Source organism: Megalobrama amblycephala, linkage group LG22 (assembly GCF_018812025.1).
Source record: "Megalobrama amblycephala isolate DHTTF-2021 linkage group LG22, ASM1881202v1, whole genome shotgun sequence".
NCBI lineage: Eukaryota > Metazoa > Chordata > Actinopteri > Cypriniformes > Xenocyprididae > Megalobrama > Megalobrama amblycephala.
Window position 1 is genome coordinate 24423914 of NC_063065.1, and position 13083 is coordinate 24436996.

The following is a 13083-nucleotide window of genomic DNA, read 5'->3' on the forward strand; positions in this document are numbered from 1 at the left end:
TGTTTTATATGTAATATGGATTGTTTTCTCATCCTATTTTTTTTGAGGAGGCACTGCCTCCCTTGCCTATTCGGAGGAAACGCCCCTGCTATGGATGTTGAAAGTGCTCACTCTTCTTCTGTTGCTCCGCGCCAGTTTTTTGACCCGAGGGAGGGGTTCTAGCAGACCAATCAGAGCGCTTGCGGTCCGCGTAGAATTGACGTCCCCGACAGCAACATAGTGTCGGCCCAGATCTGGCCCACATCTGGTCCGCGTATAATCCACGTGTACCAGATGTGGGCCCGATTTGGGCCAGACTATGTTGTTGTCTGGGGTGTTGTTACATTTTTGAAGAGGTGCACGTCAGGCTACGTCGTAGGCTACGCATGCTACGCACAGCCTACGCTGTTGCTACGGCGTACACTCGACGCAGAAGTATAAATCAGCCTTTAGTTCATAACACGTAAGTCAGCACTTAAGAATCATTCTTATATTTTACTAAAAGTTGCTTTTAGCTTCTTTATAAAAGTCTCCTATTCTTAGAAAAGTCCTACTTTTTACTAAGAATTTTTTGACACTTAAGTCAAAACGACTATTCTTAAGAGCATTTCTGAAAAGTTTTATACATACGGTCCCAGGACTTAAGAACTGGGAATTATCACATCCGATAGTACGTGAAGGCAGAATAAATACAGAAGTTGAAACAGAAGAGAAAGTCAAAATTAGGGTCCACATAACAGAACATAAACCTGATAATAAGATCGTACGGCTATTGTTATATGTATAACAGTTAGTTCCGATCCTCGAATCTGACTGGACAAGAGACTTTCTGCTGATAATTTACCAGTAGATAAGCGGAACTACTCATTTCTGCACATTCTAGACAGGCTTCCAGTCAGTGAAGTTACATTGTTATGCCACAAGGTGGCGGCAAGGGACTGCCTTTGAGTGAGTCTTTAAACCTGTTCATTCAAGTTTACTACACATACAAAAACATAGATTCATTCAAAGAGAGATGTAATGAAACAAGCTTCTGAAATCATTTTAACTTTGAGCGCAACTTTAGAAGGCTCAGCTGACCAGCAATGCGTCGATGCTAAGACAGAGATTTCGCTATCCTTGGACATGACAGCCTTTTTTCACGAATATGTCTCAGCATGAAGGACAGACGCAGGTAATCCCACGCGCTCATTCGAGCTCTTCTCACATTCACTGTCTGTTTAGGCTTAAGTGCAAATCTACGGAGCCTGTACAAATCTCCATGGTACACATTATATTATCATTATCAACTTATTTAATATTCAGTACACATGCACAGTGTAAAACGAGAAAGGCATAACCTTAAGAAAAAAGTAAACATGGAAATATTGCGGTTGCTGCCGCTGCGTTTCTTGCATTCCTCTGCGGTTGGATCGTCAATAGTGCGGTATATTGCGGTTTATCGCGACAGCCCTAGGGTTAGTTCACCCAAAAATGAAAATTCTGTCATTAATTACTCACCCTCATGCCGTTCCAGACACGTAAGACCTTTGTTCATCTTCAGAACGCAAATGCGATTGTTGAAATCCAATGGCTCAGTGAGGCCTGCATAGCCAGCAATGACATTTCCTCTCTCAAGATCCATTAATGTACTAAAAACATATTTAAATCAGTTCATGTGAGTACAGTGGTTCAATATTAATATTATAAAGCGACGAGAATATTTTTGGTGCACCAGAATAACGAATTATTTAGTGATGGCCGATTTCAAAACACTGCTTCAGGAAGCTTTTGGAGCTTTATGAATCAGCGTGTCGAATCAGCGGTTCAGAGTGCCAAAGTCACGTGATTTCAGCAGTTTGTCGGTTTGACACGCGATCCGAATCATGATTCAACACGCTGATTCATTATGCTCCGAATCTTCCTGAAGCAGTGTTTTGAAATCGGCCATCACTAAATAAGTCGTTATTTTGTTTTTTTTGACGCACCAAAAATATTCTCGTCGCTTTATAATATTACTATTGAACCACTGAACTCACATGAACTAATTTAAATATGCTTTTAGTACATTAATGGATCTTGAGAGAGGAAATGTCATTGCTGGCTATGCAGGCCTCACGGAGCCACCGGATTTCAACAAAAATATCTTAATTTGTGTTCCGAAGATGATTAATTAATGACAGAATTTTCATTTTTGGGTGAACTAACCCTTAAGGCTGTGAATGAAGCATCATTTCTTGTACTTTCAATTTAATTGGATCTGACTCCGTTAAATTAGACATTTAAATGGCATGGGTAATGATGGCTAATGTCAAAAGGTTTATGCCAATTATTTTTAATTAAATTAGCAAAAAAAAAAAAAAAAGATGTTAAGAACGTAAGTAGCCTACGGTAAAATTGATACAGTTTTATACAAATAATAGTTATTAATTACAGGTCAAATACTTGCTTTGAAGATTGCTAATTTTGATCCAAAACAATCAACAATGGTGTTAGTAAATGACAATGTTGTGTGACTTTTGACTTGCTGGGAAATTCAAAATTTAAATCTAAAATGTTCTACTTCCAGAACTGTTGCTATGATACATTTACTTCAACTATTTCTGAGTATTTTCGGAAGATTTAACCCATAGTAATTGACACATAGCTATTATTTAATTTGCTTTAATGTGGCACAGGCATGTGATGAGGCAGAAGTGGGTGTCCAGCACATGCAAGGCATGCTGAGCTTCACGGTCATTCTCCTGCTGAGTGTTATGAAGCTCCACAGCCACTCCAGCCATCAGAACCAAAACCAAGCATGATGGCTTTGCTGTAGCATCAGTACTGCTGTTACTCTCTTCTTGCCGAAAGACAGTGGAAGTGTGTGTTTGTTAAAAGTAATGTACGTATAATAACGAACCATAACTGACGTGCCGTCTTTTCCTGATTAACAAACGTGTTTCCTCCCCCTTGGCCCAGTTCCAAATACCGACAACCTTGTCTGGAGGTCATTAATTAGCAGAGTGCGGTCCAGATCCAGACTCAAGATTGGTTCCTATACAGACTGCAATTTGTTTATCTTAAATTAATATAATTTTTAGCAGCATTTTTTTAAGCAATAATATTAATTTTGAACTGTAATGTGAAACCAGAAAAATATGGTACTTACTCTTCTGAGTTTAGTTTTCTCTTTTTTTGTCTATTATTTACGGTCTCATTGGTTTGCAAGTCAGTATTCTGTAAAGGTAATTTATAAAGCTGCTTTGGAATGCATTATATGTGCAAAAGTACTACACAAATACATTTTAATTGGATTATTATTAGTTAGTCTTTAATAAAGAAATGGATATATGATTTTAAATAATGTGAAGGTTCCTTTGTCCATATTGCTGCTGATGCTTCAATTAAAGATGCAATATGTAAGATTTTTGCAGTAAAATATCCAAAAACCACTAGGCCAGTGTTATATATTTTGTTCACTTGAGTACTTATAATATCCCAAATGTTTCCAACTATTTGTAAATCGTGAGAAAAGGCTCCAGGACGTGTGAGGAGTCGCCTGTCAAATGCGTCATACTGCGTTAACCTCAGTTTCCGGTTTTAATTTGTAGAAATATTGGAACCACCAAAGACGCTATAATATATTACATGTTTTAATAGGCAAGAGGACAACTGTTTGGTTACGTATATAGACAGAAAACTAATTATTGTTATATAGCTCAACATGTTTAGTCTTATTGTTTAAATCTAATATTTTTTATTTTTTTTGCGAGTACCATGCTTTACCATGCCTCAGAGAAAAACACTATTTTGTCGAGTAGCTAACATAGCATAATCAAATGCAGCTTTATTTTTAGTAACAGTAATACAGCATTTTCTCCATCATACAAAATGTTTTAAAATTAATTGCATGCCATTTATCATCACAAGCCATCCAGCATTTAATATGATATTCTAAAATCTTACAGTGTGTCTCAAACAAGTGTCGCAGCAGCCGCCGAGTGAACGCGCAGAGTAACGTTATTACATTTTTAACACTCTCAAATGTATCTAATATGATAAACAGAGCTGTGTTACCTCATACTCATGACCGGAATAGCGGAAGCGGCGCCGGCGACTGTGTCATAATAAAAGTCCCGCTGCCTCATGCGTGTGTTGATCAATCGCTCCAGCGGCCTCGTTCAGCTCCCACAACACTCGGTCCTGCTCTGCTTCATACTACAGTAACGTTAATAATCGTATCCATGAACATGATTTCTTCCTGAGTCCTATCCCGATTGTTTCCACCATCCGTTGAGGATGAAGACTACATGTCCCAAGATTCCGCTCTCAAACTTGATGTTTAGCGTCCCATTCATTGCCAACCATATAAACATTCATCACGCTATCTAGATAGCTTGGTGGCGGTTCTGGAATTTCAATCAAATGCAGGCTATTTTTGCTGTCTATAAAACATACAATACACTTCAAATGATTATACATTTTTGTTAATATCTACTACTTTAACGACAAGACAAGGCGATGTAGCTGTTGCGGAAAAAACGAATAGGCTTTCCCCAAGTTTCCCACGACTTTTAACTAGGAAACACATATGTACGATAAATCTGATAGCACATGAAGGCAGCATTACAACAAGTGCAAACAGCCTGGCTTGTTTGCAGAGGCTATTTACACTAACCCCGCCCACCAGAATTTGATGCGACCAACCCGAGTTCAAATCTGAGTTAGGGGTAAGTGTAGAGGAGGGCTTTAGGGACAGGGACAAGTAATGTCCCAATAAGGCAGCATCTATTTATTTATTTTAATAAATATGATCATAAACAACGATATATAAAATGTACTGCTGCCCTTGTATACCCCCGTATTTAAGTGCCACCTACTGTCGCAGAGTGAGCTGAATTTTTATTAAGCCCATCTGAACAGACAAATTGCATGTGAAAAACTGAATTTGTGTTGGTGTGAACAGGCCTTTAGATTGCATGGGCATCTGTGCTTTGTAACGAGATTTCTCTCGACTGAGACTGGGATGTTGCACAATCCTGTTCTAAATGTTCCAGCACGTTGACAGCAGATGCGAGAATGCTGGTGCAGACAGCTGTGATGAGAAATAAAAATAAACATGCTGAACAGAGATGCCATCAAAGATCATTCATTGTCAGTCAACTTCATTCTTTGAGTTCTTAACTCAAAGCTCCATTCAGCCAAATGATAAAGCCATAAACATTAAAGCGTCTTTTATCGGGCTGTACTGAATAAGTCCATTGCTAGGGAAATAAATGAGAATGTGCCTTAAAAAGCCTTCCTACATTAGCCCCAAGGAATCTTCATTCTTTTAATTTCATTGTGCTTTAGTGGTTGTTTGTTCAGGATTAGAATACCAAGATCTTTCTCCTCTAATGGTTCTCTATGGAGAGAGTCTGTTAATCATTGTATGTGGCTGGAGGTTTTGATGTCCTTTTCCTATGACTGCTGATGAGAGTACAAAAGCTTACTTTCCTCAGCTGACTGAAGAGGAAGACTACAGTGATAAAGAGTGTATTGATGAGCTTATTGATGATTTGTCGTTTACTGGGTAAAAATGTCAATACAGAAACAGCAAAGTCCTTAACTGGCCCATGTAGACACATCTTTATTGGCCATTAAGTCATTTAGAAGCAAAGACACATTTTAGGATTTTGATTATTTGAATATAGTTGTCAATCAATGACTTTTCAGATAAGTAGTCTATGCTCAAAGCTGAAGAATTCTTTTAGCATTAAATATACATGTGTGCAGTAGTTACTGTAAGTCTACAGTTAAAGCACTAATATTTTACTTAAATGTTGAAAGAAACTCTCAGCGTCTTTATGGCTATCAATAAGACTAATTTGTCTGTCTTTCTTGTGCTCTGTAATATCATATAGGGGTGTTGTTCGTGTGGACGTCAGCCTGCAGGATGTGGATATTGATCAGTGCTCTGCAGATGGATGGTTTGCAGGAACACACAGGTGTAACCTCACCACAATGGAGGTGAGTCCATCTTTAAGCTCTTACTTTCAGTGACAGATTCCAGTGTTTTTGCTTATTTGAAACATGCAGGTCACCAGTCCACACTTTTAAGTGGCCTAAAAATATGAGTATACAACATTAAAGGAATAGTTTATATCACAGCCCTTGTGAAAAAGAAGTGCACTTGATTGTGTTAAATATGCACTTGCAGTGTGCTTCAATATCTTAAAGGGTTAGTTCACCCAAAAAATGAAATTTCTGTCAATAATCACTCACACTCATGTCGTTCCACACCTGTAAGACCTTTGTTCATCTTTGGAACACAAATTAAGATATTTTTGATGAAATCCAATACTATTTTTTTTTTTTTAATCCTCAATAGAAAGCAACTAAATTACCATTCAACTTACATTCAAGGTCCAGAAAAGTAAGTTGTTGAAATAGTCAACATGACTACAGTGGTTTAACCTTTATGTTATGAAGCGACTAGAATACATTTTGTGCACAAAATCTAAACAAAAATAATGACTTTATTCAACAAATTCGTCTCTCCACTCTCGTTTCCTACGCTATTTACATTGCAGCGCTTCCAGGTTCTACATCAGAACGCCGGAGCCAGTCAATACTGAGCCGACGTTCAAATGTACACATGGAAGCGCTGAACTGTGTTCACTGCGTCAGCTGCGTACGAGACTGACGGGAGAGAATTTGTTGAATAAAGTCGTTATTTTTGATTTGGCACACAAAAAAGTTCTCGTTGCTTCATAACATTAAGGTTGAACCACTGTAGTCATGTGGACTACTTTAACAATGTCTTTAGTACCTTTCTGGGCCTTGAATGTGGCCTTAAATTGCTGTCTTATTGAGGAGTCAGAGAGCTCTCACATTTCATCAAAAATATTTGTGAATTTGTGAATGCAAAGTGTACTTCTTTTTCAGAAGGGTTTTCAATTATTATATTCCAAACCAATCTTTCTTTTGTGGAACATTACAGATATTTAGCGGAATGGTTCTTTGTTCCATATGAAAATAAATGTGGACTGGAACTGTCAAGCTCTAAAATTTTAAGAAGAAAAGGCACCATAAAAGTACCTTAAAAGTAGTCCATTATATTATATTATATTATATTATATTATTCAAAAATAGTGCTGTAAGTAAAAAGTCCATATGACTTCCAAAATCTTTGTATGTCATAAGATAGCTTTGGATAGCTTTTAAAGGTGCCCTAGATTGTTTTTTTTACAAGATGTAATATAAGTCCTAGGTGTCCCCTGAATGTGTCTGTGAAGTTTCAGCTCAAAATACCCCATAGATTTTTTTTTATTAATTTTTTTAGCTGCCTATTTTGGGGCATCATTAACTATGCACTGATTTTTTCAGCACGGCCCCTTTAAGAGATGCGTTCCCTCTGCCCCAGGAGCTCTCGACTATAATACAGTGCATTTACAAAGTTCACACAGCTAATATAACCCTCAAATGGATCTTTACAAGATGTTCGTCATGCATACTGTATGCATATTTTGAATTATGTGAGTAAAGTATTTATTTAGATGGTTACGTTTGATTCTGTGTGAGTTTGAGGCTGTGCTCTGTGGCTAAAGCTAACATTACACACTGTTGGAGAGATTTATAAAGAATGAAGTTGTGTTTATGCATTATACAGACTGCACGTGTTCAAAAATGAAAATAGCAACGACTCTCGTCTCCGTGAATACAGTAAGAAACGATGGTAACTTTAACCACATTTAACAGTATATTAGCAACATGCTAATGAAACATTTAGAAAGACAATTTACAAATATCACTAAAAATATCATGATATCATGGATCATGTCAGTTATTATTGCTCCATCTGCCATTTTTCGCTGTTGTTCTTGCTTGCTTACCTTGTCTGTGCACAGATCCAGCCGTTAATACTGCCTTTCCTTGTCTAATGCGTCGAATGGGCTGACATTATGCAAATATTGGGTTCATACATATTAATGATTCCGACTGTTACGTAACAGTCGGTGTTATGTTGAGATCCGAGTGTTTTCCGGAAGTCTTTTAAACAAATGAGATTTATATAAGAAGGAGGAAACAATGGGGTTTGAAACTCAGTGTATGTCTTTTCCATGTACTGAACTCTTTTTATTCAACTATGCCGAGGTAAATTCAAATTCTGATTCTAGGGCACCTTTAAATAGCTCAAAAGAGTAAACAAAAAAATTATAATAATGGTGTGTCGATGCCATTAATGCTAAAAGCCACTGGTTCTCACATGTCACTGAGAATAATCTCCTAAATTTAAACATTCAGACATTTAGGAGATATATTACTTTAGGCATTATTTCCAGACCATTTTTGTTGCTTCATGTTTGGTGTCAGTTGCATCATAAGATACAAAGGAATCAATGTTGTTTGACATCATTGACATCAAAACTTTGAGTAATATTAGTTTTTGGATGAACTATTCCTTTAATATCTCCAGTTTGCTGCAAGAACATACATAATTTGAACTCTACAGGACCTCAGCAGTCAACTAATCACATCATCGCACAGCAGCATGCCAGCTCACATTTTAGTTTTTTGCTCTTTGTTTCATGGCGTTCATCCTGCTGTTATTTTGAATGACAAAAAACATTTTTAAAATTGTGTGTGTATATATATATATATATATATATATATATATATATATATATATATATATATATATATATATATATGTATATAGGGATGGGTATCATTAAGGGTTTTAACAGTATTACTACTCTTACCGATACTGCTTATCAATCCGGTACTTTAACGGTATTCTTATCGGTACTTTTTGTTTTATATGTATGTGTGTGTGTATATATATATATATATATACAAATAAAATAAAGAGCTGAATTAACATTGCTTTATATTATATAGTGTGCAGGCATTTTTGGTGTTTTATGTAAGATACACTAAGAACATGAACAAAGAAACAAAATAAAACAAACTGACAAATACAATAAAACAAAGATACAAATGAAATAAAGTGCTTTCATTTGTTCATGTGTTCATGGAAGTAATATAGGCCTAGCCTATAAAAGAAATCTAAGTAACCAAATGTAAAATAACACTGCATGGTTTTCACAGTATAAATTAATAGATTAATGCTTATTAAAGCTAACTATATTCAGATGAAGAGCTGTGTGTGATTTTTTTTATCTCTTTGCATTTTATTGTTTGATTAACATTGATGGCATAATCATCAGAAAGTGACTGCTGTCACTTTAAAACAATATATTAACACACATCGGATTTTCTCCCAGCTGTTCATGTACATTTACGATATAAACTGCGTTTAAGTAGCTAAACACGCTCCAATCCGGTCATTTTAACATATTTATGTGTGTATTTGATCGTTTGGACGTGCACCTGAAGCCCAAAGTGTAATTTGTTTGTATTTGCGATCCGTTTTGGAGCGCGCGCACACAATTCAGCCTGGGGAACAGCATCTCATGCACAGATTATTGTGCTTGTCAGCGTTTTAAAACGTTGATAATAATTATGAAACATTTACCGCATTTTAGAAACAGTAAAGACTGCATTTCACAACAATCACCGATTGTGCTGATTCTGACGTTAAAGGTGCTCTAAGCGATGTCACGCGTTTTTAGGCCAAAACATTTTTTTATCACATACAGCAAACATCTCCTCACTATCCGCTAGCTGCCTGTCCCCTAAACACACTGTAAAAAAACGCGGTCTCTGTAGTCGCCACAAGCCCCGAAAACGGCAATAAAAACAAACTGGTGCAGCCTGGACCACGAAACATAAACAGTGCCCCCAGCCAATAACCGACAAGAATGATTTTAAATGCGCGTTCATGACTGTTTCAGGAAGCACGGAGGGAAGGAGGAGGAGGAGGAGGAGGAGGGAGGGTCTAGCTAGCCTCTGTTTTGTTTGAAAACACTTCGAACGTCAACAGGAAGTTACTCCGCCCAGGATCACTTAGAGCACCTTTAAGTTTGGGTTTAGGGAGGAACGAACGTGCACATCTGTGAAGAGAATGAAGGTGTGCTAGACGAAACTCGGCTAGTTTTTAATAGTTTTACCTCAGATATCTTCTTTCTGATCCTTTGAAGCCAAAATCGAAATCAAAAATAAAATTAGCATAATATCACAGGCCTAAAGTGTAAGCAGACGTTTAGTTGTTTAGTTCTCTCCTCCATCGTCACCATTAAACAGGGCTTTCATGTGAGTGGCTGCGCGCGCTGTAGCTCCTCTGCGTGAGCGCGATCTCTCTTCTGGACTGCGAAAGCAAAAATGCATCACAGACAAATGTCCTAATATTATTGCATACAGAAACAGCTGGCGACTCTGGCGAGATAGAATTCGCAAAGATAATGTCTATTTAGAACCGTCAGAGCTTATTGATACACCGGTCTTTCAGAATTTAGCCCCGGGGCCAATTTAATACCGGGTTTCGGTACCCATCCCTATATATATATCAATGCTTCCCACAGGTTTGAAATATACTTGCGGTGGTAGCCGGGTGAAAAATCCTCCTATTACACAAAAATGATCTACTACATGTGACAAACAAATAATGTGTGATTTTTAACAGTATTTTTATTAATTGAAATTAATTTGAATTACATAGCATACTATTACATTTAATTACATACTAATATTGCATAATATTGCAATGCATTATTATGCATTGTAAATTATGCAAAATTACAGCATTTAAATGGTTCTCCTTTTCCTATGTTCTCCTTGCTGTCATATAGTGTCTCTTTCAGTGAATGGGACACAGATTTTAATAGTAAAATGTATATAATGAATAATGTCAAATAATGTTCTTAGTCTTTTTTTCCTGTGGGGGAGACTACAATAATTTACTATGAATTAAATGGAAATCAAATTAAATATAATTTATTATGCAACTAAAATACCAATAATGCCCAAAAGAAAAAGGAAAAACTTAGCGTGTGACTTTTAATTATAAACAAGCCCGCAATACACCGGGACTCTTATTTTGAAATGTTTGTACTATTGTAGGCTGATTATAAAACAACCGTATAAAACATTTTATATAAAGGCTATGAAGTAGACATTGTAATAATTCATCAACTTGAGTTCATTAGCAATCGCTTGTCATAAATCTGCGCTTTTCATTGATTGAGAATCACTTTGAAGCAGTCTGAAGCGCTGTTGCGCGAGATTGTAGAACGCACAACAGCGCCCTCTTGTGACTTTGCAAAATGCAGCGCCCATGGGAATGTCAGCGGGAGTAAACAGTTCTGACGCACACATAACGAGCAGGTATGAAACGATTAGTTAATCGATCGCAGATGGTCTCATTATATTGGGCAGATATAAAACTATAAGAGGATAAAAGTAATAGAAGCAAAAAATGTGTCTCCAAATATACTTGGGCGGCCGTTATTATACCAGGGCGGCCCGCCCAAGTAAAGTCTATGTGTGGGAAGCACTGTATATAATATATAATCTTTGACCTTCTGGCTCAACAGTGAATGATTTTGCTGTGTCTTAATCCTGTTAACCTGATGCTTAGAGGATTGCAGTTATAAAGAGAATAGATTTTTAAGGTCTGGCTCCTTCATAATGGATGTGATGTAATAGATTGCACAGGGTGCACTGAATAATTGAGAAAGCTCTTTGTGTGCTTGGCCTCCTGATGGACACTGCACAGTATGCATGTGCGAGACACAGTCGAGCGTACCTCACATAGCGACACAGCATCTTCACTTTATGCAACTGAATTGTGACCTCTGTCATCATAGCTTCCATCCAACCCTCATAGCACAGGTCTGGTGACGGTGATGCTGACTATAAATAGAGCTGAAAACTGCATTGCAATCAGGAGTTTTGTTGTAATGTAATACAGCTGCTTTGTACCAGAGGGCCCCACGTATGCAAAAAAGCTGTAATATGCTCTCATTATCTCGGATGTCTGACACTGAAACTACAGCCCACGTGTCACTGATCCTGTTTACGCCAAAGCAGAGATTTCCTACTTCATCAGACCAAGAATATCATTAGCAAAGACTTCCGGAATGTGTAATCTGGTACTGCGTATGCATTTAGCCATTGTGGTTGAAGGTTTGATTTTGGATGCGAAAACATCCTACTATGTAAGACACGCATCAAAATTATTATTGCTCATTATAGCCTAAGTGATTTGAACAAACTCTAACCCTCAGTATTAAGCTTTTATGTGTAGTGTTTGTGCTACTCACATAATGATACCATGAATGAAATCATGCAAGGATATCTAGGCTATTACTCTTCAAAGAAATCAGATGTAGTTTGTTTGTCTGGTTGATGATAAAATGGGCGGAAACATCCCATAAACTTATTTGAAAGGACAAATTTACAATATAGAGATTTGATGGTTGCCTCTTTTGACTTGAGTCAGTAAGCAACCACTCAGAGACCTCCAAGCAAAAACTCAGAACATCCCAGCATCCACCTTAGCAACCATATAGTATTGCTAAAAATAAATCGGAACACCTGGCCCTAGCAACCATCACAGTGGGAACCGAACTCAGAACTTAGAACATGCTAGCAACCACATAACAAAACCCTGGAAACCTCCCAAAACACCTTGGCAACTATCTAATATGGCCCCCAAAACAACTCATAACTTGCTTAGCAATATTTACATGTTACATTTAAGTGTTTGCCAGAAGCTTTTATCCAAAGCATCTTACAATGCATTCAAGGTATATATATATATTTCTGTAATTTCTTCCATTTCCTGGGAATCAAACCCAAGACTTGTGTTGATAGCATCATACTCTACTGTGTGATCTACAGAAATGTAATGATTTAGCAATCTTTCTGAATACCCTAGCAACCGAACCACATAACAATGCCTAGAAACTACCAAGAACACACTGGCAGTGTCATAGAAATACAAAACTACGATTGCATCAGCCATGGTCTCGTCTGTAAGGGCATTTAATTGCATTTTGCATTGCAAAATATTCATCCAAAACTTAGACCTCTATATAAACTGAAACAATAAGAAATTGTAAATGTGTTCAGCATTCTGTAACAAGATATATTGTGTAACAAATATTTTCAGATTTTCTAGAGTATTTTAAGTAAAGTGAGCAGAATATTATTAAAATTTTCCAGTGTAAATCTGTGGTGAAAAACGGAACTGCAGCT

The 13083-nt window shown here is 37.1% G+C and overlaps 1 protein-coding gene across 1 annotated transcript in view; it reads left to right on the plus strand.

Moving 5' to 3' along the window:
- The window catches only part of gpr158a (G protein-coupled receptor 158a), a 144532-nt gene that overhangs the window by 20630 nt on the left and 110819 nt on the right, over positions 1-13083 (plus strand). The window contains 1 exon segment of the mRNA XM_048174316.1: positions 5844-5949. Coding sequence (XP_048030273.1) covers positions 5844-5949 — 106 coding nt within the window.